This window comes from Numenius arquata, chromosome 6 (genome assembly GCF_964106895.1).
Source record: "Numenius arquata chromosome 6, bNumArq3.hap1.1, whole genome shotgun sequence".
Lineage (NCBI taxonomy): Eukaryota > Metazoa > Chordata > Aves > Charadriiformes > Scolopacidae > Numenius > Numenius arquata.
The window spans coordinates 47184242-47211047 of record NC_133581.1 but is presented as its reverse complement, the minus strand read 5'-3'; the positions used below and the strand labels follow the sequence as shown (position 1 = coordinate 47211047).

At 40.3% G+C, this 26806-nt stretch overlaps 1 protein-coding gene across 1 annotated transcript in view; it reads right to left on the bottom strand.

Moving 5' to 3' along the window:
• PLEKHH1 (pleckstrin homology, MyTH4 and FERM domain containing H1) overlaps positions 1-26806 on the bottom strand; it is a 44678-nt gene that overhangs the window by 6014 nt on the left and 11858 nt on the right. The window contains exons 4-22 of the mRNA XM_074148941.1: positions 26169-26252; positions 24569-24650; positions 20785-21794; positions 18335-18413; positions 17624-17712; positions 17011-17161; positions 15888-16027; positions 14989-15099; positions 13403-13489; positions 12256-12417; positions 11182-11262; positions 10018-10197; positions 9780-9888; positions 8748-8860; positions 7894-8070; positions 6979-7076; positions 4231-4408; positions 3680-3835; positions 922-1022 (exon numbers count right to left, since the gene is read on the bottom strand). Of these exons, the coding sequence (XP_074005042.1) occupies positions 922-1022; positions 3680-3835; positions 4231-4408; positions 6979-7076; positions 7894-8070; positions 8748-8860; positions 9780-9888; positions 10018-10197; positions 11182-11262; positions 12256-12417; positions 13403-13489; positions 14989-15099; positions 15888-16027; positions 17011-17161; positions 17624-17712; positions 18335-18413; positions 20785-21794; positions 24569-24650; positions 26169-26252 (3188 nt within the window). The remainder of the gene's footprint in view (positions 1-921; positions 1023-3679; positions 3836-4230; positions 4409-6978; positions 7077-7893; positions 8071-8747; positions 8861-9779; positions 9889-10017; positions 10198-11181; positions 11263-12255; positions 12418-13402; positions 13490-14988; positions 15100-15887; positions 16028-17010; positions 17162-17623; positions 17713-18334; positions 18414-20784; positions 21795-24568; positions 24651-26168; positions 26253-26806) is intronic.

Below are 26806 nucleotides of genomic sequence, written 5' to 3'. Positions count from 1 at the left end.
ACATCCTTGCTGTCCAGTCTAGGCACATTCCAGTCCAACAAAATAATACTGCAAAGATTCACTCCTGAAACAAATACTGCCTTCTGGGTCAAAAGCAATAACTTCTGCTTCCAGCTCTGTTATATCAACTAACAAAGCTCACAGAAATTTGTTTCCGCCATTAGAGTCAACAAAATCTTCATACATTCAATACAGAACTTTGCTTTGTCTCTTTTTGGTTTCGGGGTGGCCTTTGTTTTGGCTGCAAACAGAATTCACATGCAGAAAGCCATTCTTTGTTCTCATACACATCTCTCTATTCACTGTAATTCAGAATTCCTGTCTGTATTGTAAATGATGAACCTGTTCCAGTTTTTGGTTTAGATCTTTGTCTTATTCTTTCATTCTCTACTATCTCTTGTCATCCAACTTTTAACGTTTCTTTCTTATATAAAAGTCTGTGCACTGCTACTACATGTCTCCTCTACAGCTTTTGCCATTCAGAACATTATTCCTCTATGTTTTTCATCTTTGTGATTCTTCACTTAATTGCAAGTTTCAGCATATTTGTTTTCACTGGTGATTTTTCCCTCAGGTATCTCTTCCTCTCACCTAAGACGCATTATTTAATTATGTTTTAGGATCTAGGCAAATGAAATCATGCCAAGTATGTCTTACTGTGCTACAGCTAGTTCTTAACCCATTTTAAGTCTAGTCTGCTATTGCAAAGTATTTTGGGTTTTACTTCTAGGCCATATACCCTCTCTTACACATGTACCACACACAAAAGTCATCACATCTCATGTAGGATTTGAGCGCGTCTTTGCTAAAATAGTTTCGGCACTAACAGTACTATAAATTACTGACCATCTACAGAGATATATCCAGCCTAGAAATGTTAAATTAACAGCAGTTGTGAGGCCAACGAACAAAGCACAGTACCTGTTCTTATAGGTCAACTTCACAATTCTTGTGCCACCTTCATATTTCCCAGGATGCAATTCTTTTAAGGCTTGTTCCCATTTAGAAATGACATCACAGATCTTTAAAAAATATGGAGAGAGGAGAGACAAACTGAGGTGAAATGTATAGTCAAGGCTTGAGGGAAAAGTAAGTGAAAAATGTATCGTGGAACACAAAAGATAAAGAAATAGACTGGATCAGCATAAACACAGCCAAAAGCAGCACAGCAATTCCTTTTTCTATTACACAGTATGTAAAAATTAAAACATTCCTACTGAAAACTCCAGCTCTAACCTGCAAGGGGACATCTGTAAGTGAATTCTGGTCTGGTAGCAACTCCATGGCTATGTCTATGTTAGCATGTAGCAAAGCCCAGGAGGAGCAGATCTGCACAGTGGAACACTGGTCCCTAAGACTGTGTGCCCACACTTTATCAGTTTCAAAGGGTTTTCCTTTGGACTAGCTTTAGTCTGGTCAAATGGCCTGAAAGCCCACTACTGTGTTGGATCACATCTTCCAGTTCATTTTTCACGTAAAAAGAATCCAGTTCATCCTCTCTAAGCTTGCTCCTTAATGTGAATCAAAGCATGGTTAATAGGAATGATTGGTAGGTTTGCTTCAAAAGTGCCGTCCTCAGCCAAACTAAAGCACTATCGTATTCTCTGAATAGCAGCTGTCTACCTGCTTGGCTAAAGCAAACCCTTGGATGTGGATATCTGAACTTTGGGAACATTTGGTCCTAGACTCCAACTTTGTAACTCAGATATATTTTTAGTAATAGCATGGTTAATCTCTTTGGTTCCATTCAGCTTCTCTTGGTTATTCCAGTCCTTTTACAAGCGGTCTAATAAAGGCCCCTACTTCTCTTTTGATAGCGTCTCAATAAAAGGAATGTGAACATAAGAAGTCACATGAAATACATAATCAGATATCCTAATCCTCTCTTAAAAAGCTATTGAGGTTGCTGGCTAAGTAAATAATAAACAGTTAATAACCAGTAAAAGTGATGCCTTTGATTGTCTCAAGCTCCTTCGTTTACTATCTCATCTCTCCCAATGGTGGTTCAATTACCAGCAAAGCTCCAGATTATCTGATCTGTATCAGGCCATAAAAGTGAAGTATATAATTTGGCACTGTCTGTGGCAGTTTCCTCTTCAAACACTCTAATTTAAACTTCTCCCTCCGTTGCCCATCGCGAAATTCTACACTGTGTAAAACCGCATGTTTTTGTTCCTTACAGGTATCAGGGCCTCTTCAAAGTTCCCACTACCACTATTCCTCCCTCAGTGCTGTACGACAAATTATTCTCCCAGATTTGTACCAAAATCTGATGTGTCTCACTCATAGCTGCTAGCCGCTCACTCAAGGCTGTCATTCAGCTGCAGCATGGGTAAAAATCTCCATATGAAAGACACAGATGTTAATATTTGATTTGCTTTCCTTTTCCCTTCATCTGAGGCACTCCTCTCTCTTTTGAAGTAAAAGCATACTCAGTAGAGCTTTCTCCCCTAAGTACACTCATCAACAATGAAAGCCTGAGTTATCTGGAGATAGCAAGGAGATACTTCATAATCCAATGGATGAGATTTATATAGACATGCCAAGAGAATCGCAGCCTAACATAAATTTGTCTCAATTAAAAGTGTCACATTTGAGGTTAGTTGTGATATCTGATCATGCTAGCTAGCTCACTCATGTTTTAATTTTGCAGTCAAGATATTAAAGTTTAATGTATGTGCTCAAATCTGAGTTAAAGACTTTTTAAAAATTGACCAACTTATCACCTACTAAAACAGAACATGCTTTGTCCTAACTAGTGTTTCAGACGACACTGAGCTAATTAAGGAATCATAGAATCATTTAGGTTGGAAAAGACCTTTATGATCATAGACTCCAACAGTAAACCTAACACTACCAAGTCCACTACTAAACAATGTCCCCAAGCACCACATCTAAATGTCTTTTAAATACCTCCAGGGATGGTGACTCAACCACTTCCCTGGACAGCCTGTTCCAATGTTTGACAACCCTTTCAGTGAAGAAATATTTCCTAATATCCATTCTAAACCTCCCCTTGTGCAGCTTGAAGCCATTTCCTCTCATCCTGTTACTTGTGAAAAGAGACTGACAGCCACCTTTCTACAGCCTCCTTTCAGGTAGTTGTAGAGAGCGGTAAGGTCTCCCTTCAGCCTCCTTTTCTCCCCACTAAACAACCCCAGTTCCCTCAGCTGACCCTCATAAGACTTGCTGTCCAGACCCTTCACCAGTTCTGTTGCCCTTCTCTGGACTCACTCCAGCACCTCAATGTCTTTCCTGTAGTGAGTGGCCCAAACTGGACACAGCACTCGAGATAGGGCCTCACCAGTGCCCGGTCCAGGGGAATGATCACTTCCCTAGTCCTGCTGACCACACTATTCCTGATACAGGCCAGGATGCTGTTGGCCTTCTTGGCCATCTGGGCCCATTGCTGGCTCATATTCAGCCAACTTTCAACCAACACCTCCAGATCCTTTTCTGCCAGGCAGCTCTCCAGCCACTCTCCCCCAAGCCTGTAACATTGCATGGGGTTGTTGTGACCCAAATGCAGGAATTAAGTGCTCTGAATGCTAATCTAGATAGACAATACCCAAGTGTATTTGATCTTGCTGCATTAAGAAAAATTTAGTAGCCTTTTAGCAGCATACAAAGATGTATGCTGAAAGTAGCAGAGGGAAAAAGAAAACACCAAAACAACCACCTTTGTGTTGCCCTGCAGACAATGTTCCAAATTCCTGCCAGAAGGATCATCTGTGAACAGAGAAAATCCCATGTGGGATGGCTTCCTCATTCCTGTCTCCTGGTTCAGTCGCTGGATGAATTCATCAACTGTTGAGGAACCATCAAAACCTACAACCTGCAATGAAGGAGATGGTAACTGAGAATAACTTTCAAGAAACATGACATTGATGGGTATCACAACTAAAGAAGCCTGTTTTTTTTACAGATTGGTGTCTCAGCTCCAGTGATTACACTTGCATATTGTCACCCTTCACATTGCATTCTTTCTCGTACTGAGACACTTACAACATTTCTCTCTTTTCCCCAGCCAACATTTTTTCCTAAGACCTGTAGAGCTGGCACGGGATTCCCTTCATTTTCTCAGGAAAAACGGCAAGGAAGAGAAATAGTGTCTGTCTCCCAATATCTGATGTGTATAATAAACACCATGGTGCCACCCACACACATGAAGGAGGCAGGTTATGGTGCATTCCTCCAGTGCCCAGAAGAAAGGCAGCTGCTGTGGCTTACCTGGTAGGTACCATTCATGAAGTGCACTGGGATGCTAAAGGGGAGCGAGTGGTGGTAGGGATTTCTCAGCAGGATGGACACAATCTCCATCCGGGAGGGCTTGGCTTCCCGCTCACCAGTCTGCACAGTGCGGTCTACTGATCTCTGGCAGTAGATGGCATACTTGCCTATTTCACTCCTAGGCAAAGAGGTGGAAATAAGACACAACAAACATGCTTTAAATGCCATGTCCTCTTCCATATCCCATGCCACGACAAAGCATTTCTCCCCCAGGCTTTTGCTCAAGTAAAGATACATCTTTGTGCAGCTATCCTAGTTCATCTCAACAGACTAACAGCTCAAGTGAAAAGCTACAATACAAATCTCGGCTCCAAGGATCTGTAAAGATGAGGTAGGTGATGGACTCCCTGGGAAGTGCAAGAGCATTCCCTGCTCCTAGATGGACTGGACATTGTATAGGAATATCCTCTTCTGTACCCTGTTGCCATCATAGTATCCATTAAACCAAGACCAGTTAGTTACTATCATATCAAGTCCTGATAAGTATTAATAATAAACTGTAATGCTTTAGTCTCTCAGGATTATATAAGTTGTGTTTATCAATTTACATGGTCATAGAAATTTTAAGTTTCCATGCATTAACCCTATCTGCCAATCAAGAGACTCGACAGAGATTCAAAGCAGGCTCAGATTTGTTAACAGTTCAATACAGTATAGGGACAGACTAATAGGATCAGTTTACTGTCTACTGAAGAGAGTGCACCATCCGATAGCACCAAAAGGATCTAAGTGTCTCTAAAGCCAGGCAGGAACAGTCCATTACATCTTTTGCAAAATGTTATATGCAAAATGTTATAAAGAATGTATATACTGAATAAGTTCTGAAATTGAAGTATTTATATGGATTTATAACCGTGCTATCACTTTGCAGGGGAAACTGATTCCATTCAAGATGCCTTCAGGAGCTCAGTACATGATTAAATCTCCAGTTGAATTCCTACAAGCAACATGGAAGTCAGGAGCTCTGGCTTTTCACTGCGGCAATGTATTGCTCACCTTCCCAGTAATGTGTTTGAACAATTTTCAGAGAATCTTGCTTCAACGAGAAGCTGTTGTGTCTGGCTCCCAAATGCTCCTGAGCCCTGTGTCTTCTAACCTAGAACTGTGTCCCCCTTTTTTCCTCTCAGAGACTGAATATATACTCTAAGGTCACCTTTCATGAAAAACAATACCTAGAATGAAGATCTAGTGTACATCTAGACCATAGGCACTATGCAACATAAACATTCTAGTGTCGTTTGCTGTATGAAACAGAGAAATCACATCTATTTAACTGGTCAAGAAACAGCCGTACCTGCTCCATCTAAAGAGACATAAGTATTCCTAAATATAGGGCAGAAGGAGCTAAGCTAACTCTCATTTAGCAACTGCTCTAAATCTAATCTAAACAACAGATATCTAAACTACAGATGATTATAAGCAGAGTTTGCTGTAATTTGTTTGTTTGGGTTTTTTTTCTAGCCTTAATAATTGTTTCATAGGTGCATTGCATAAATACATTTCCTCTTTGCTTCTGCCTTAAGGTTTTTTTTTTTTGTTGTTGATAAAGGTACTTTTGGGCTAAGAACTGGCAGACCATCAGCATAGTAGTGATTGAAACTGATGCATTAAATGAGTATCACAGAGCCCAGCACATCTTTATGAAATTCAATAGTCCCTAACAGTAGAGCAGCTCCACTACTGAGTTGAATGGACCAGTTTGGGATCTGGTAATGCACAAGATTGAAGAGATGATTTCTAGTACTTGCCAGAAGATCCCTAACATATTGCCTAAGCCAATGGAGACGGAGCCTGAACATTGAGGAGTGCCTAATATCTGTATTTTTGCTTCTGAGAAGAAATAGCAAATGTGAGGCAGCACATAAGAAAATTAAGAAAAAAAACTTTATAGGAGGAGTACACAAGTCTCCTTTGCAATACTAGGAGATTTTTAGCTTGAGTTCCAAGGCAGACTTAGGCTGAGTATTTGAATATGAATATTTGTTTGAAATGAAGCCACTCTTTTACCTATGTCTTAGCAACAGTATATTGTTGCAACAGACAACTAGACATCTCTAGCTGTGACCTCCTCTCCAAGGACACAATGAGATATGCTGAAGACCAGATCACTATGGAAACAAACAAAGAGCACAGCATGAACACTGGAGAACAACTTATTGCTGTTACAGTAGATCTTGTGCTGGTTTTTTATAGGGGAAAGTGTTACACACCAAAGAGGTAACAGAAAACAGTACTAGCATATATTTCAGGTTTGTTAGTTTTTCCTAACTTTTTATGGTTCCCTGAGATGTTCTCTGCCTCACTTTTGTTCTGTCAGTATGCTTAGTAACCTGACAACAAAATGTAATCACCTAAAATTCTAATAATTCATTTTAAATAATTACTTTGGTCTTTCTAGCAATAAAAGAAAGCAGAAAGATCAGCAAAAAACTCCCTGTGTAACTCCAGTTGTACCTGCAAAAAGTTCTTTTGCTAGTATAGGTCACTCAATGTTGTGAACTAGCTAATATAAGTGACAAATTAATGTGAATGACTGAAGGGGGAATGACTTGATACCACTGGGAACTTTCTGTCCCCTCCCTCAACTTATTTTTGCAGGTGTGAGTTACAAAACTGCTTCCATCTTTATCCATAGTGGATGCAAAAGACAATCAGCTTAGCAGAAGAAAATGCTGTTGGAATCTTTACCTGGGGTCTGCATGTCGCTGGAAGTGCTGCTTGATGTACCAGAGGAAGTGATGCTGAGGCAGGAATAGAGGAGCACACAAAGCCAGGAGTTGCCAGCACTGTGAACATAAAACTGGATGTCATTCTTGTTCTGTACTTGCCTGTTGTCTTTCATAGAATACTGCAACCAAAATGTTGGATGGTGACCACTGCTTTTGGGAGCCATATAGTTCAAGATGCTTCAAAGGGAAGTGATGGTCAGAGGACAAACTGCTCTTCAGTATCTCAACCTGGACTCCAAGAAGAGGTATTCTAAATGACTGGCCACTTTTGAAAATTTTCACTAGTGTAACCAGAGCTGAATGAACAATTAAGACTTAAAATAATACTTTTTTCCTGTTTGTAACTGCAAATCATAACGAAGAACACACTAGGTAATTTTGTTTCAAATTAAACCCATTATTCTTCAACCAGATTTTATTTTCTCATTTGAGATGGGAATATTATAATCGATTATTTACATTTATGCTGTAACTTATTAATTTGATTTACCCAATAATTATAGTGCAATAATCAGATTTCATGCTTAATAGTAATATTAATGATTTCCATGTGTTGATTAACTAAAATGGAAAACAGAATTAATAGCATGTGACAGTTATAGCTAGCCAACATGAGTGATGAATTTTGATTCTGAATATGGTCTGAATAGACCATGTGCAACTGGTAAATGGTTAAAATAAAAATAAAGCTTAGTTTGCAAGTAGTTACATTCTCAGTGTTTTTCTTTACACATCAGTGTTGAGATTCTCTTTCCTCCAGCATGCCTTTCGCATTTGCACAACTTTATGAGTACCAGTCCCATTGCTAATTATTAAAAACATGCAATTAAATAGAAAGTATTTGCAGAGTGGAAGCGATAGAAGAGGAACTGACCTGAATGACTGAATGGTTCTGGGGTTGTCGGCAGCTGGTCTGTTTAACAAGCTGACAGTAAATTTCATTCTGCAGCTCAGTATGTGTCAAGCAGACCTGCAGTGCTGTCTGGGCAAGTGACACGTGGTAATCAATAGAGGGTGCCTCCACAGGGACATTGATGAACAGCTGACAGGACTGGAAAAGGGTGGAAGTTAGCCAGTGCCATGAATACAGTGACTCTTCTCTGGTACTTTGCAGGCCAGGTTCCCCAGATGTGTTACAGACAACTAATGAACTCTTCTAAATAACCCTGAGAGGAGGGAGGAGAATAAATACTTAATTCCTATCCCTCCCTCTTTAGTTGTGACAACTAGAAAATTCACTCAACCTCCCCCAGCCTGAGGAGCTCATAGTCAGCAAGAAAATCAAGGGGAAAATGTGCTTCTGCCTTTCATGCTCATGCTTTACCTTGCTGAGACTGGACAGTCTTACTGCTCATCTCACGCTTAGAGAGTGCAAGATTCACATCTCCAATGGCTTCACCATTGGTCTTACTGACACAACTGAGTTTGCCACTAAATTGTTTTCTTCAGTCCAACTATTGGAGAGGAAGAGGAAGACAAGGCTAACTTTGAAGTGTAAAGGCTGTGGAGGACATCATTTCTAAACGCAGATACTCTACAAGGAAAAGTTAGAATTTCAGAGAATGAATGACACCTAATATCCAACTGTCCTATTGTAATTTATTGATACAGCACACCTGTCTAAAGCAACCAATGGTGACAGTAAATGTGACAAACATGACCAAACAATGTTGTTGCCCCAGCAACAGAATAAAATAACTGAAAGCCATGCAATGTCCCTTTAAATACCTTAAAAAGTTTCAGAGCTTCAGTCTGTAGAGCCTCCGACGGCAGAGTGGTGAGGGATGTGTGCAACCCATCTTTACTGTAGCACAACATAGGATGTTTCCACAGAGGAGAATCTGAGGTAGTAGACAGGTAAAAACACGCAGTGTCAGAGACAGAAGAAAGATAACAGTGTTCACGTTGAAAAGGAGCCTTGCTGATATGGCAAAGCACCCGAGGAAGCAGCGCTGCACTAGGCCACATTTATCTTTGATACCACTTCATTGGATTTCAGCAAAGCCTGCCATGAACAAGGAGTCACCAGCAGCATTAGACATCAGCAGAAAGAAGTATTGCCATCCTCAATCTTGCTGTGTCAGAGCTTCTCATCAGCTGGATTCTGGTGAGAAACCACCCAGCTGTGTGTTCAAACAAGAGACACAAACTCTGCCAGGGCAGCTGCCTGCAATAGGGATCTATGTTACTGCAAATCACTATTCAACAGTAAGCAAGGTCCACATATAGGTCTTGCAATATGTGAGCATGTAGAAAAAGAGTATTAAGTGTGAATGCGTATGTTATTACACACAGGATGTGTGTATCAAAGATGAGGAGGAACAGACGAGCATGGATGTATGTGCAAGGGTTTATATGCGCAGGCAGAGAAACAGATGTGAAGGCAAGTGTGTGTGAGTGTATTTAGAGGAGAGAGCATGCATTTGTATGGTCAAGACTCCCAAGTAAGGAAAATCAGAACCAATAATAACAGGAAAAAGTTAAAGCTCCAGTTCTTTATTTTAATTTTAATTTACGTTACATAAGTTTCAGATGTCTTGATAAATGATAGGACAATGTGACAGACTTGTCTAGTTTCACTGCAATGCCTGTATCCTCTCTGGAGATGTTACTGTAGAACTAGGGGAAAAGGACACTACATCATACACTGTTCTATTGAGAATCTCCTTCCCTTCCCTTTGGCTGGATTAAACCTGGGAATTAAAATTACCCTTTCTTATGTTTTGCTACCATGGAAAAGCATTTGTGGTTTCTACTTACTGGGGTCTCCCTCTGCATCCAATAGTTTTCCAATGAGTTGTTCATATGATGTGCCCACTGTGGCATTACTGCTACCAGCCGCTACGGTCAGATGGTACAGCCAGGTGTTCTAGGCATAAGTATGAGAACAGTAGGGGTCAATTCAGACCTTGTTTTCTATAAACAGGTTTAGTCTCTACCCCCCTTGTCTGCTGATACCAAAAAGACTCTTGCTCTCCAAAAAGACTGCCTTTTATACCTTCTCCTGTTTGGTGCGAATGAGTAAGTATGTGGGACTCTGGTCCTGTGGGTGAATCACCAATGTACAGTGAGATGAGAGAAGTCCTCCACCAGTGGCTTCATAATCTTCATCAGAGTCACAGGAACGGTCTACTTCTTGCACTTTGGACTCACGCATAGGCAGATGCCCTAGGGGACACTATAAGGAGAGGAAGTTAGGTAAGTATAGCTAATCTCCCACTATGGACAGGGAACTCTGGGAAAGAAAACCCAGGTCAAAATGTTGGCATTTCTGTAAAATGTAAGGAATAAATTATAATTCAGTGTTTAACTAATGTAATTACATAATCTTGCATTTCTATAGAATCTCTTCTCTCTCATCACGTAAAGTACTTACAAACTGTGTTACTACTTTCATTATTTTTCTTGGGAGAGCATCTACAGATCAGAATGAGAACATGCAAATAAAAAGATGGTCTTTCCCATAAGGTACTGTTTTCTTTCCATTACACTTGTCAGTTGTGTTTACATCATTGGTTCTGCAAGGCAGGATGTTTTCTGATGGTCAGTTGCTCAGTATTTTGAGCTACTGTTTTCTGATCCTAGTCAGACTTTCTGCTTTCCACTGGAAAATAAGTACTTTTAAAATTACATAAATAGGTAGATTCATACAAACAGAGTATATCTGCTGTGCTGACCCTGGAGGTCAATCCCAAGTATGAGTCACAGTACTTCTTGATATTCTAAAACTTGGGTTTCCACATCTCCAAGACAAAGTAATGGACCATTAGGTAAAGCTTCCAGAAGTGGAAGCACATTACACTGACGAAATTACTTTCCTCTTCCCATATTGTTGTTGCTACTTATTTACATGATAGTATGCAAAATATATCAGCTGCTGTAGAAAAGTCTGCTCTAAAGGCTTCACAAGACCAACTGGAGAGAGCGACAAACAATACAGTGATCTGAGAAAGAGCAGTCACTTGCTTTGTAAGTCTTTTGTCATTTTAGCTTTAAAAAAAGAATATTTAAAAAACCAGATGAAATATTGATTCGCTTTGTGGAGCAGATGATGTTAGAAGGAAATAGCTTGAAGTATGAGACAAAGAAGCAGTAAAAGGAAAGAAAGCATCATGAGAAATGGGAAAGGAGGGTTCAGGAACAAAAGGGGAAAAGGAATTACCTTATCTTCATGATTTCGATAGTAGTAGAAAGTTTTTCCAATCAGTGCACACCAGACCAGCTTAGAGTGACCATGCTTGACCTGTAAGGAGGACAAAGAAATACATGTTTTTAACATCAGCAGTGTTGCTGGAAAGATTTTCTAGAATTCCAGTTTTCAATTCAACTCTCCCTTAAAACCCTGCATATATTATTTGTTCTATGCTAATATGAGCTCCTCTCAAAACATACAGGGCATCACTTCCAAAAGCAGTAAGTATATCCCACATAAGTAGATGGGAGACAGGTGCTTATGGAAACAGGTCTAAGATTTTGTGAAGTATTTTACTTATTCACAACAACCCATCATTTCTGTATCCTGAAATACAATATTAAGAATAACCTTTGTAAGATTATAAATATGAATCATTTCACCTCAGCAGAAAAAGACCAGTCAATGTGTAGTCTAGGGAGCTGTTTCCTATTGCAGATGAACAAGCTTCAGATGCAGGTTGCCTTCAGCCATCTTTAGATGCTGGCCAGAATTATATTAAAAAATTCATAGTAACTTGGCATGAAAAACTCATCTATGGAAACGGCATAAAGCATAAGAATTTTCAGCCATTGTACTTTGTGCTTTTTACTATGTAAATTGTACTCTGTACTTATGTGCATGCACTCTGTTATGATAGAAATAAATGCCTAGAACCATACAAGCCCTTTCTTTGAAACTGCCCTATATCACCAAGTTAAGATGAAGTAAATGTGACATTTAACACTGTTTCCTGATGGTTGTTTTTTTATTATGACATACTGTGAATTCTGTTGAAGAAAAGCATACATAAACTAGGTATTTGTTATTACTATTTGACAAAGATAGTATCTCTCAGTAGCCTTGTTTGTCCCACTCCTTATCATTTATACAAATGTTCCTCTCTCTGAAATACAGAAATGTACTGCTACTTTTCTTTCTTTCCCCGCTCTTCTAGGGAGTATTAAAATACTAATTTCTTGCTGACATTTACTGTGCAAACCAAGAAGCTGGTACACTGTCAATACTGAGCTAAACGGAATAAACTAAAAAATAGTATTTTACCTTGGTGAGCCAACCTTTCACAGTAGGTTTAGCATCACTATGAGGAACACCAACAGGACTGGTCACTTGCACTCTCAGGATACTCTGTAGGACATGAATCCATTCCTCCAGGATGTTGGGAGAGTCTGCTGTCAGGAAATAGGTTCTCTTTTCTGTTATGAGCTGGAAGAAAAAGGAGTGAGCAGGTAAAAATCTGCACACCTACAAATCTTTTCTTCAGCTGCTGAGTTTCATTATCCCATACAAATTTTTTTTGGTGGTTCAGGAGGGATTTTTTGGGGGTAAGAGAAAGGTGCTAATCCTCAAAGCCCAAGTGAAAGGGCTTTAACTCAGATGAATCAAATTCTTATGAGCGCTTTTGCTATTTCTGTTGTACATTGTAGCTTTGTCTCCTCTCTTGTACTTTCTTGTTTCTCTGTGCTGCTGCTAATTTTTAATTTTAAATGAATTTTTTTTGCTGCCTTCACTTTGTATTGCATTCTGCCTTCAATAGCTTGTGACTCTTTGAGAGGAAAGATGCTATGAATTTAATAGTATTAAGCCTTAGAAACTTCAGTTCCATAAAGGCAGAAGGTAGCTCACAGGTCAGGCCACATGCCTTGCAGTCAGTATGAGAGAAACTTTAATACCACGTTTATAATGAAGTCCTCTAACAATAACGACTTAAAACTGAACCCAGTGATGGGCTAACTTCTAGTACTTTGGAAGCTGAATTCTAATTGGAATCCAACACTTCAGATGTTTCTTCAGATCCTCCAAACATGTAAAGTCAGACTGGAGATCTTGAGAGGAGTCTTTCAGAAAGAGGAGATCCTAGGTACTATCTGGTTTTAATTGTATCGCTTTTCCCCACAGATTTCAAACTCTCAGTCCTAACTGCAAAAAAGGAAAGTGCTATGGTGTAAAACAAAGCAAAACAAAACAAAACAAAAGCAGAATTTATTCCATTTTCAAGAAGCTGTATTTGGGTTACAATTTAGCTCTTTCCCCATTATTTAACTAACTGGCTTGTGCCAGGAAACACAGGGGCCAGATAAAGTAAGCTCATATCAATTGAGACATACAGTACCATTCAGCCTGAAATAAGTGCTCTCTCACCCAGCAGCTGAGTGTGAGGTTATCTGCAGGATGAAAAAGCAATGCTTACCTGGAATGTCTGCGACCCTTCCCCTCTGACAATTTGGCACAAGGAATTCAGCTCCATCTGCCCTTGTGGTTTGCGGATAACGTCACTCTGAGGAAAGAAAGCAAACAACTTTTTCAGCAGGAAAAAAATTCAGGTGGGTCTTAGAGTACTTAAATACACCATTATATGCATGTACAGGTTGGAGTCTGTATTCATGAGCAGGAAGGGACAGCTGAAGTTTGCCAGGTTGGGTATGAGACAGTGTGATCCCTTTGCAATGATGAAGCAAAAGTCTCCTGAGGAGTGGCAGACAATGCAAGAGTAATGGCAACAAATATTGTCTTATGAAGTACAGATTGGACACTAGGAAAAAAAACCAACAACCCTACAGAAAAAAACAACAAACCCTTTCTCACTGGGAAGGAAATACAACACCAAACAGGTACCCAGATAGTGGTTGAACTCCCACCTTTGGAAGTTTTCAAGATTCAGGTAGACAAAGCCATATGTGGTTTGATCTATACCTGGTGAGAGTCCCTCTTCAATGTGTCAGTTGGACTAGGGCTTTCCAGAAGTTCCTTCCAACCAACAGTAAATTCTGCATATTTATGAAGTTATTTTTTATAGATATATGTATGGATATAATATATATGTATAATTTACTTGTGAATTCTGATTGACAAACGTAGTATCAGAAATAAAGATGCATTGTGCCCTAAGGTGTATCGTGAGAATATGACAACAACTGAAAAAAGTTGAAAATAAATCTTCTCAGTATTTCTGAATTGTAAGCAAAGATGTGTATATACACAGGAATACTTTGTAACCATGCAGGTATGGAGGAAACTCTTGTATCCAGAAGAAAAAAGTATGGAAGGAAAATATCCCTAAATATAATTCCCTCTAATGTAGAGCAGAATAATGAAGGCCAACCAAAAATATATTTTATTGTATATACAAATTTTGAGTTCATACTGCTAGAATTTTTGAAATAACGTAGCTTCATTTGAAATAGTTGTGAGTTATAAAAAGCATTTGGAAAGGTTTGAATGCACAAACACGCTCTCTCAATATTGTTTCATTGATCACTGTAAGACAGCATTTTGCATGAAAGCTTATTTTCAATTTTACCATACTTTTCTAATACTTTCATGTCCGTGTGGGAGGGTGAAAGATGAAAGAATCCAGCTTTCTTCCCCCTAAAAGTTGTAGTTTTCCTTAGAGCCCCATATACTGACTGATGAGTATGTATCTGTGTCCTCCTAGTACTGTAATTTATTTTTCCTTTATTTTCATCTTAAACATGACCAAAGCTGGACCATGGTATGCCTTCTGTTTTTCATCATCTGTATGAAGTGAAGCAGTAAATGTCAAACTTCTGTCCTTGTGAACAACCTTTCATCTCTGGAAACTGCCACCAGCAGCTTCCCTGCCTAAGCAGAGACCCATGGTTGAAGCTGTGGGTCAGACAAAGTTCTCTGGCAGGACATTTGGGGGAAGCTTGCCCATGGCTGCGCCCTCTGCCAGTGGTATGAGCCTGGAACCAGTTCTGCAGACAGCATTCCCCTGCACCTCCACACAGGAGTAAATGTATCCCAGTGACTCACCGGAGACTTGTAGTACATGATTTGTCTGTTTCTTAGAACAAACCATCGTCTCTTCCACATCTTCACCTGGCTGCTCATTTTCAGCAAGTAACCTGACTTCTCCATGGGCTCCTGGAGGGCAAAAAGCAAGGAGACAACAAGGTTATCTTGCACCTCTCAAGACACAAATGAAAGAGCGCTGAAGTCAAGCTCAGACATTTGCTGCACCTCCATCATTTTCCACTTTACTCTGCCAGATGGGAGCAGCAGCCATCCAAGGCCAGTTCTCTCTGCACAACTTGGAGACAGTACTAGATGTTCTGTGTAGCTGCAAATACCACAGTGTGTTGCTTTAGTAAAGAAGACACCTGAAGATCATTTCACTGATTGTTTGATGCACTGAAAACTAAATGGGTTTCCTACCATAGCAGTGATTTTCCAAATAAACGTGAAGGCTGACTCCAAATCATGATTAGACTCCTGTTCCTTATCTGCTTGATCTCTTACATTCAAAAGTACAGAATTTCATGTTGCCCATGTTTGAGGTTTTCTTCTAGGCCAAAACATTCTATCCTTTCTCCTTCCTTCCTCTGAATTTCCAAACTTGCTTTGTCACAGAAGTGTAAGGCCATCATTAAAGTAGAATATGACTAACAGAATGCCAGCTTCTGACTAACAGGTCATCAGGAAAGAATACAGACCTTGATGCTTATCCTTTTATCTAATTACATAACAGAAATTGCCCCTTCTTCTGAAGCATCACATACTGTCTTTTGATACAAACCAGCTGGACCAACAGCCCAGTCTGTTAGAGCATCACTTTGCAGATGATCACTCAATATATTGTAGTTATACTTTTTCTCTTTCAAGGCCAAGGCTCTGTTTCCACCCCTTCACAACTGTGAGGTAGCAAGACTTACAGTGCAAATTCCACCATCAGTAGAATAGGAAGATGTTCGTTGTAGCTTATGTTCTGGCTCTGAATAGTCACCATCCAAGGAGTAGGCATCAGGAGGGATGGCATAGTCACTCTCGGAGCTCAGTGAGGACATAGATACACCTGTTCCAAATAAAGGAAAGAACGAGAATCATAGCTAGACAGAAGCAGGCACAGAATACTGCACACTCTGAAGAGTTTTTGAATTCACCATTAAGGATTTTTTGTTCAAGAAGAACAAATGAGATCAGACTTTGGAAACTCAAACCCCAGTAACCAAACTTCTGAGACCTTTCTTTTACCTAGGAAGACAAGCAGTGAGTTTTGGATACCGACAGTGAAATAAATTTTCTGCTGAATAAACAGAGATGAAAAAATACATCAGAAAAATAAAACCAAAACCAAGATACTTGTTATTTAAAGCACAGACATGCTGTTTCCATCTTGAAAACATCCAGCATAAAGCCTCAAGCCTCTGTCATTCAAACTAAAGAAAAGGCTTCACCAGCAACGAGGCTTTGCTTTTCTGTGAATCTGTGAATCTGCCGCCACTGGTCCATGGCAATGCACAGACACATCAGCCAATGCATCACAATAGAACTTAAGACTATAGGAAATGGGGTTCTATTTTGTTGACTACCAATTGTAATGAAAATTCTACTCAAGGATCCAGTTTAACCTTGCCAGCAGTCAAGAAAAATTATCCTAGCCAGGACCCAGATTACCTGATGCCTCTCAAAGATAGCAAAGATCTGCTTACTGGTCAAGAAGCCAGTGACAGAGACAAAAACCATTTTCTTTAATGTACTAGCTTTCTTACAAGAAGTCACAGAAAAGGTATAGATGGCTTCACTGGATATGTGATGAGCTTGGGAGATCAACCCTTCCCATGATCTTAGCTTAGCAATTGCCTGGATGGAAATCTACCAGCGGTAAAAATCCATCTAAGAGGATAGGTTTCTACTCAGTAGCTATTGATATCTGCACACATTCTCGGAGAACTCCTTATTACCATCACCAAGGCTGAGCTTTTGCATGTTCAGGACATCTTGCCTCACCTATGAGGACTGAGTTCATGCTGCTCAGTTGCAATACTCCCACTTTACCTCTCTTCACTGCGCGAGGGCTGCCTGGCATGCTAGTTTTCCTGTTCTCGGATCCAGCAGTAGAAGTCCTGAAGCTGGCATGGGAGCCACAGTCATCATCAGAGCCTGAAGACTCATCTAAGAAAGGCACGTTGCTGATCTGTGTGGCTTTCTGGAAAACAGACCTGTATGGTCAGCATGTGAGGGAAGAGTTTCCCAGAACAATTCCTGCTCAATAAGGAGACAGAGCAATCAATGCTGGCCCTTCATTTTCACACTGCCTTGCCCACTACTGTCCCAGGGCTCCTCATTTCCTCCCTTTCTAGCCTGAGAACTTCCAATCTGGACTCTCTAGTCTGATCTAATTTGGTGTCCTCTGGTTACACCCTTCTACTGTTCCACTATCCCTGTGCTTCCCCATAACCTCTCAAGAGCCCTCTTTCTTGCTGCAGTGTTTTGTATTCCTAAATACATTTATCATCTCCTACTCTTTCTGCATTCTTTTGGTGTTCAGTACTTCCTGGCATTCTCTAATTTCCTTTCCTTCACTGCACAGCTTCATCCCGTTCTCTCTCAAATTACTGGCAGCCCTGGACCATGCTTTTCATAGAGGAAAAGTGAGGTAACTCCTTACCCCCTTCAGCGTAGTGTAGACTGGCACTGTGATATTTCTGTAGATGAGACAGGTAAATGGCCCAGAAGTTGAACGCGACAAATTGGAAACTGGGAAAATTCAGAGAGAAAGCAAATAATACAAACTGTTGAAAAGAAGGAGGCTTTAATGGAGACATACACATATGCATGTAAGATTTTATGTAGCCTCTTGGGACATCAAATAATGGAGGATTGCGATCCTAGACAATTTGGCCTCAGAAAGGCCAGAGGATATGCAATTAATTACTTACAACTCCCAGAGACAGCTGCAATGGGCCCTCCATTTAGCCTGTAAGACATCTTACCCACCCTGTGCTCCCTATGGTACAATGGCAATGCAGTGCACCATGTCCAGATAGGTAAAAGCCATAACAGGGCAAGGTGACGGTAAATCAAAAGACTAAAAGCACGTTACAGCCATGCAAAGGCAGAATAGTGTCAGCAAAAGTGATGAAGGAGATAATGGAGGCCCTGAAGATGTCACTGAATGTAGGGGTTCAAACAGCCCAGCACCAACCATCCTCAAGATCAGACATATCCTCCTCCTTTCCTTTCTTTATTGTGGCTATCTGGGAAATCAAATTTACTTTGAAAACAGGCAAGGAAATGAAGAAATGTGAACAGCCAGAAGCTCAGGTCCCACACTATCACTGTAAGCTCCCTCTAAGGATGGATCTTGTCTAGAACTTACAGCAGCTGGAAGTATCATTCACTGTGGCCACTTCAGAAAACCTCATGCCAGACTTAGCCACAGCATAGATTCGACTCTCCTGGAACAATAATACCATGAACAGCAATGGTCAGACAAAAACATGATTCCTGCAAAAAGAAATGCTTGTGTCACAGAATTACATCACAATCACACCTTGGGCAGGAAGGAGGAGCCTCCTAAGAAAGGTTGCTCTAGTCTACCAGATGTTGAGTGAATGACCATTTGTGGAAGTGGGCATCTGAGCGCAATTCCCCGAATCCCAACAAACTTGGCTTATAAATGCTACAGAGCTAATATCCACAGTGGAACACCTACATGCAATTATCAATAAATGACTATATCACAGCTTGGGAAAAGCTGTTTTTTCCACTTTATGAACAATACATTAAAATGAATCAAGAACGGCCCTAAATCAGGACAATTTATTGAGTCACCACCTGCAAAGGATTCCCTTTCCCTGATAAGGGAATGAAAGAAATGCCTGGAATGTTCTCAATAAGCCTGTGTCTCATTTATAACAACATATGGAGCTTTCAGTTCAAAGGATCTCCAAGTGCTTCACAAATTGATAAAAATTCCAAGGGGGGAACCCAAATCTGTAACTAAATGCAATGTTATGTCTAAGACATCAACCAGTCTAAAATGAATAAAAATCAAAGCTAGAAATTCTCTTGCTGCTCCTTAAGGAATACAACCAATCACAATCAGATAACACACATAATACATATACATGAAAGTCCTTAAGACTGCAAAGTCCAGTAGATAAAAAAAGAAATGACAGAGTTTTCTGTATGTATATCCATTGTGAGTTAGTCTCTAATGAAATATTATGTGTATTTTTTTCCCCAGACACTTCCTATTCAGGGCGTATAATGGACATTTCTTACTGATTAAGCTGCTATTTAATATTCTATTCATGCTTTAGTGTTTGATACACCTAGATTTGCCCTACTTGCATACACTTACTTGACTCTGGTCTGAAGACAAAATAATGGCTTTTTCCTGTGGTGTTCCTGACTATAATTCTGCAATGCTTCATAAACACTAATAAAATTTTTTACAAAAACCCTGGGAGAGACATTGATAGGTGCTATTACTATTTTCCAGAAGACAAACTCAGACATAGGTGATGCTATGAATTAAGCAGTAGCTTTGGAGTATCCATTTCAGGTGCTCAGACCTGACTTTTTGAGAATTTAGCATCATGTAACATCGTTTGTAATGAAAATAACTAAATACAGTTGCAGCAGAGAAGTGCTCAGCGTTTCTCTAATCAAATTAACTTGCCAAACTCAAGTTAGATATTTAGAAGGTGGATGTGGAGCTGATGATCACCTGTGAAAAATTTAGCCTGAGGGACCAGAAGAACCTTACGTAGGAACTCTAGATCAGAGAAAGGAATAGTAGCCAATCTCTGAGCCATACTTTCTTTCTTCCAAGGGAATACACTGTTCACAACACCTTTCTGACTTCTACAGCAAATAAACCAGACATCTTAAAAACTGCAGTTTCTTTTACTACACTGTCCAGCTTCATCCCCAACACAGGTCCATATTAGGGACTGAATTAAAAGAAATTCTTTTGGAAAAATAGCTGTGATTATACTGGGTTTTAAATTGGTATCATAAAGGACACAGTCAAAAATCACAAATAATGTTACGTTTCCGTAGAAAAAAAATTATAAAACATGAAGATTAACAATCAGCACTTGACTTTGCACCTTCGATAAACCATTTGTTTGCCTAGGCCTTCAAAAAAGCAAATTGAAAATAATAGAATTATCGCTTTTGTTACTACATTGATTTCCACCAAGTTTATCAATTAGATCGACACATTAGTAAACAATCCAACCATCTGAACTAACAAGCAACTGAAAGTGATAATAACAGACTTCTCTCTCACGTGAAGTAAGCAATCGGACATGTATATTCACTTTACCAATGGTTTTCACAAAATTTTCCTGATAGCAGAAGTATACCACGAGATAAGAATGCTGAGACTTAATCCATGTATCTATTCTAGTATTCACAGCTTTTTCTGACCGTGAAACTATCCAGTCTTGTCCATTTACTTGCACTCACTTTCCTGTCTTAAACAGATGACAACAGAACTAAGGATTAACTGTTGATGACTCATAAGGATAAATCATAATGCAGCACCTCTTAACTTCCATTTTTATTCCTATGTTTCTTGAGTGCTATTTTCTTCCATGGATTTTTTTTTTTCCCTTATAAAGAGAAAAGAACAAAAAAAATGTCAGTGGAAACAGCATGCCCCATGATATGAAACTGTCAGACTAGGTGGTTCAGAAATGTGACTGATGTCCACAGGAAACAACAGTGTGAGACCAAGAGCTATTGTAGCCTAACTACTGGGCACTACTCAAAGATAAACAGCACTTCTCAGACTGTTGTCCTTGCATTTCTTACCCACGATGGTAATCTGTGCAGCGGTGGTGTGGGAGGTTTACCTCCTGGGTCAAGTACGCCGGCCTCAGAACTCACAGCTTCTCTTTGCCCTGCAGATAAGTGTTTGATTTCCTCACACGCTTCAGCTTCTTCCTTCACCAGGTCACGTTCTGTCTCCATCTTCTCCAGTACCCCATCATCATCGATGTCTGTCTCCTTCACTTGCCCATGGCAGACTAGGGAGTCTGTTATGGGCTGGAAGGTGCTAGCCTCTAAGCTCATTATGTGATGGAAAGCATTAGCCCCTGGCTGTGGTTGGCTGTAATGCCTCTTGGCTAGTTGGATACTGTCTCTTGGTGTAGTGGGAGTTCGTATTTTCGGAAAGGTCATACTACTGCCAAGGCCGCATTCCCTCCCTGGACAGAAGGAACGTGCTGTAACAGCTGATGTTGACACAACCATGGATGGCTCAGCAGTTTGGAGACAGCCCTCAAGCATGCTCATTATTTCTCCTGAGGAAGAGGAGTCCAGCCTGTGGGAGCGGAACCTGGCACTCAGATCATCAGAGAAGCGCGTGCCGTTCGAAGCCACTTGTTGCAAGGTGCCCACAGCGCTATGGTTTCCTTCCAAAGATGACTGGAAAGTCAAAGCATCAAGGATTCTTGTGGCCTCAGCTGGTGGGTCCAGTGATGTGGGATCAGAGTACCCTAACCTGTGTTCAGAACTTATGGCTGGGAATACATCCTTCTCCGTGGAGAGACTCCAGTTTGATGGATCAGACATGAGCTTCAGTGTGCTCTGGGAAAGCAGAGATTTATCCTCCCCATCCTCGGTAAAGGTGTCATTGGCAAGAACTAGTTTTGCTGTAGAGAGGACACGTTTGGAAGGTCCTGTCTGACACACCTGTCTGAAACCAGGTGCAAGGAGCACAGATTTCTGGTCTATCTTCTCAGCAAAAGAGGCCTGTGATGCTCTGGGCTTCAGAGAATTACAGCTCCAAAGAGATTCAAAGGGAGGAATGCTGGTCATATCTACACCGGAGGAGAACATATGGTTAGGCCATTCAAATGCTTTACTGTCTAAAATGTTACTTGCTAGTGTAAATTGTTCATGTCAGTTGTATTTCAATAGCGCCCTGGCCTGGTTAGGACTATACAGAATGGAAAGGAGATGGCTGGGCACAGCTGTAACAGAAGTGCTATATATTTATAATCAGGAAAAGTACAGAAAAGATGAATAGCAAATTATTAATTGCTGTTTCTTGCAGAAGTGGAATTAAGGAGTGCCTAATGAAATTATCAGGCAGTGTGTTTGAAATTTACAGAAGGAGGGGGTGCTTTTTAAACAAAAAAGGAAAGAGAATACTGTGGTATCCAAAAGATAGGCCAGAAAAAGTAATGTATCAGTGGTACAAATAACAATTTAGAAGTTCTGCCCTAGGAATTTCCTAAAACACTGACAGCAGAAGCTGGAAGGGTACATGGAGAGAAGGACAACTCTACTTGCAATATTTTCTACACTTTTTCCTGAAATATTCACAGCCAACCAAGAGACAGGCCTAGGAAAGCTTTCAGTCTAACTCAATATAGCAGTTTTTACTCTTACCTGTCCACAATTACATCTCTTCTCTTAAAACAGCTATGAGAAGGAAGTGCACCTATCCACACAATACTCTATCAAAAAACATCTAAATGGCCAAAACGCTGCTTAGTGTGGCTTTTGACTTCAATGGACCTACTACTAAATAACTTTAAGCCATCAATTAAGCTGGTATGGTTCCTCACACTCCTAGTGCCTAGATGAGGCTTTCAGCATATTTATGGAGACCTTCTTAACCATCACATGATCAGTGAGGTTACTCTCTTTTCAAGAATTTCCTTAGAGCTTTTTGCTATCATTTTGTGCTATGTGACTCAAGCAGTGCTTTTTGTCAACAAGTTTTATAACAGTTATTTACATGGTTTTGGTGTAAAAATGTCTTTTTCTTTATTTATTTTTTTCTCTGCCTCTTCAGTTATTCTATATTAGAAGATGACACAAAAAAACCCCAGATTACCTCTATTGTTCTTTGTCTATTTAGAACCTATACTTTATAATTCTTCTACTTTCTTTCTTTCCATAATTACTAGATTTAAAGACTAATCTCAGTTCTGCAGGTTCTGCTGAATAGCAGCTTTAGGATATGAGAAAGTATGGATAAAACTTGGAGTGGCAGAGGATGTTACTTCACTTTATGATTTTGATTGACCTTGGCATTTATACATTGCCTGACTGAAAAGAACCAAGCCATAAGATGCTTTGGAAATTACATAAATATGGGTGAGTGTGACTCTGCACAGCTATTACTGAAAATGCTGTCTGAACATCAAACTCTACAGGCATTGCTTAACCACTAGCAGGAATTACAAGGAAGTAGAAACAAACTGAAGACAAAGTAACCAAGGGAACAGCAAACAGCAGGATAAATCACTGTTGATTGTGAAGAGGATGAAGCCCACTCTTGGAAACAGCTGAGGAAAGACAACCATGAGAACCTGGCCTTAGCACTGGAGTCACAAGGAACTAAATGCTAACAAAGCTATTCCTAACATAACTCTGGCACACATAGCTCCTGGCACACATTGTCCCCTGCCCCTGAGGTAAATTCATTACTATAGACTTGAAAAGAGGCCATTCATTTTAAATATTATTGGTATTTTTACAGCTTCCTAGATGTGACAGGAGATGAAGGAGAGGAAGCTGTTACTATTAGTATGGCAAGCAAGAAGATATTTGTCCCTCCGCAGAGGCCTCTGAATTCAGCCTGGCACAGTGAGACTAGTGGGGGATAAGAGGAGAGGGCAGAGCTGTTTACTGCCCAGAGAGTTGGGATCCAGGGAACACTTAATACCAGATTATTAACGCAGCTTACCAGCCATTCTCTTTTTGTAAACAGCCAGAGCCAGAGGGGATGAGAAAAACCCAGTCATAAAGCATTTAGCTAGAAACATGGTGGGATTTAGAAGGAATTTTGCTCTATTCCCTTGCTGGGGAGTGATAGGAATGTCAGAAAGTCTTCTGCAGGAAAAGAAATGCCCCCTGCTTGCATGCCCAGTGAAGTTCTGAAAACCAGCTCATCTTACTCTGACCAAACTAAGCTCTTTAAAAAAAAGAAAAAAAACCACCACATTTTCTTCCTGGTTTGTTAAGAGAGAATTTCCTCTTCAAAATGTGTTGTGATGAACAGTGCCGATTTCAGGCTCTGGAGACCGAAGTTCTCCATCTGTCCACCAAACAAGAACTACACAGGCAGCTTTCTCCAACCCAGCCTGATAGCACAGAGGAAACCAGGTTCTAAAGGCAGATCAGAGGGCTTCTGCCTTGGCCCATTCAGTCCTCAGTTACTCGGTTCACGTGCCAGCAGAGGTTCTGTGCAGATAATTCACATGTGGAGGTAAAGTGAAATACCTCAGGGACTTCTACCCTGCACCATTGAAGTGAATGTAGAGTTTTTCTATGTATTTCAATGAGTGCTTCTAATTCAGGAACTCAGTGGCTTATTTTAATGGCAAAAGTAGACTCTGAAGAAAAAAAAAAAAAAGGGTGTCTGTGTTCAGTCACTGATGGGAAACCAAATAAGAGATTAAGGCAGGTAAGCAATGTTATTCCTGTCTTAAAAATAAACTCACTGAGGAACAGAGCAATTCTATTGCTTGCTCACTGTCACAAGTGCTCATTTCTGACAAAGTTAAGAATACAACCCAGGAATGCCGACTTCCACTCTTGTGGTGGTTACTAGGCTACAATGCCAGGTGAACACATTTACCTTGCAATGTATCCTGAAGGGCTTCAATTTGCTCCGTCAGCCTCCGATTACAGTTTTTCAGGTGGTAATTTTCTAGCTCAAGCTATGAAATAACAATAATAAAAACCAAAAAATAATGCAAAACTCTGTATGTGTTCCACTATACAGAACATGTCTTCATCTTTATTACATTCAAGTGTTTGAACAAGAAAAGGAAAAAAGGATGGGCAAGTCACCTTGAAGTCCTCCTTCTCAGCAGCTCCACTGGACAACCCACTTAAACACTTCGCTGGGTTTTCTCAAATAGCCTCTGTATATACTATTCACATTCTTAAAATAGGTCTTTTTATTTCCTTCCCTGCTATTGTTTATCATTTACTCCTGTTCCAGAAATAACCATCATGAAAGAGACAATAAAAAACCTATTACGCAGGAGGAGCATTTTTCCCTCTCACCCTGTATGTGGTAAAAGGAGATCCCCTGGATCCAGGTGACCAAAACATTAAGGCTGCATTTACATTTGCAATTTGTGCACTAGTGATTCTTTGCAAATTTGCCATGTCTTTGCTTGAAGTGCCTCAGCATACATTATTAAGGGTAGCAGTGGTACACCCAAAGCGGCTTCCCTTTTGACAGAATCAAAGCTGAAATTGCATTCGTGGTGCTGTTTGGAGACAGCCATTTGCAACACAGATGCAAAGTCCTTCAGTTAGCAGTGGTCCACTTGTGCATAGTATGCACCTAGAATCAGCATCTGGCACGAACTTCATTGCCAGTAAAGACATAACTTGAATGTACGGTCCTGGATTCACAGCAGGTCACACCAAGTCAATCTCTGTGCTTCCTCCTTTGTGCTGCCCCAGTCAGTGATGTAGATGCACCTTAAGTTATCTCACATAGGAAAATGAAAGAGAAGCAGCATAGCAGCTCAGTGAATTGTCTAGACAAGCTAATGAGATTACAAAGTCACATCATAACACAATTACTGCCCACAAAGACTGCTTCTTCCAACTCCAACAAATCTCCTTTCTGGCATAAGCTGGGAAATCTATAGCTTTAACTTGGAATAAAAAGGAAAGACTAGACAGCCCCAATCCCAGCTGTAAACTATTAATGCATTTTTAAAACTGCATGCCGTCTCAGTTTTTCTAGAGTGTATTGAATCAGGCCCAAATAGAGGAATAAGCCCACAGGACGGATAGGAAGGAGAGGTTAGACATGAGAAAATGTCGGGCAGTAGGAAAACAGCATTAGTCAGAGACATGTTATTGTGTCACAGCTGCTTTGTCAGAAAAAGGGACAAACCACAGCCAGAGAAAAAAGGGAGAGGCAGGCGAAAGGTAGGTAAAAGCCACTTGTGACTAGTAAATCTTCTTCAGAGACTGCTTTTGGGCATTAGTGATTTCACAGTCATTTATCATTTGCCCAAAGCAGTAAACAGCCCTCAGTAAGAGGGATGTCCCTGGCTCTGCAACTGAGCGTGTGTAAGGCCAAACAAGCAGAAAGCCCCTGTGGCAGACTGACTGTCCTCAGACTATTGTCCTACGCAGGAGCCCATTGGCAATGCAGCCACTGTACCTAGTCCTAGGCCTTGAAACCTGGCAGCAAGCTAAAGACTCACCTCTCTCAGCTTAAATGTTACCCACTCTTTGATCTTGGCAGCTTTCTCTTGAACAATTTTAGCTTCCTCAGTCCTCAACTGTTTCTGTGACAAAAAAAAAAGATTAGATGCATTAGGAGAGTACAACTAACTGTTCTCAGTAAGTTACTGCATCAGGAGTGACTTAAACACTGAAACTTCCATTCCAGACATAAGATTTAAGACCGCTATTTGGATATTATTATTTAGCTGGCCTCTGAAAAATCAAGCTCTAAGTTGTCTTACATGCTCCCTGGAGCCAAATTCAGACAGTTGTTTCAAGAGGTTGTTGTGGAATAGCAGAGTCCAGCCCAGGTAATGATTGCCCACCTACCGCAGTTTCTTTTGCGTCTGCAACTTTTCCTGTTTTAGATGGTTTTGCAATGTTGCTATTGAGCATCTGTAGTGTTCCCCCAGCGCCCCCCCACCATATAGTTGGCTGAAGTTAATAAGAATTAAGCAGTGCCTGTAAGTGATGTATAAAACAGTGTAATTCTTCTAAGCAAAAAGGATTCAACTGCTGCAAGCACAGGTGTATAGACTTTAAAGATGCATGAGATGGAAACTATTATCAACAATGTATTTAACACACACAATATTCTCATTGAGAAAGTAAATAA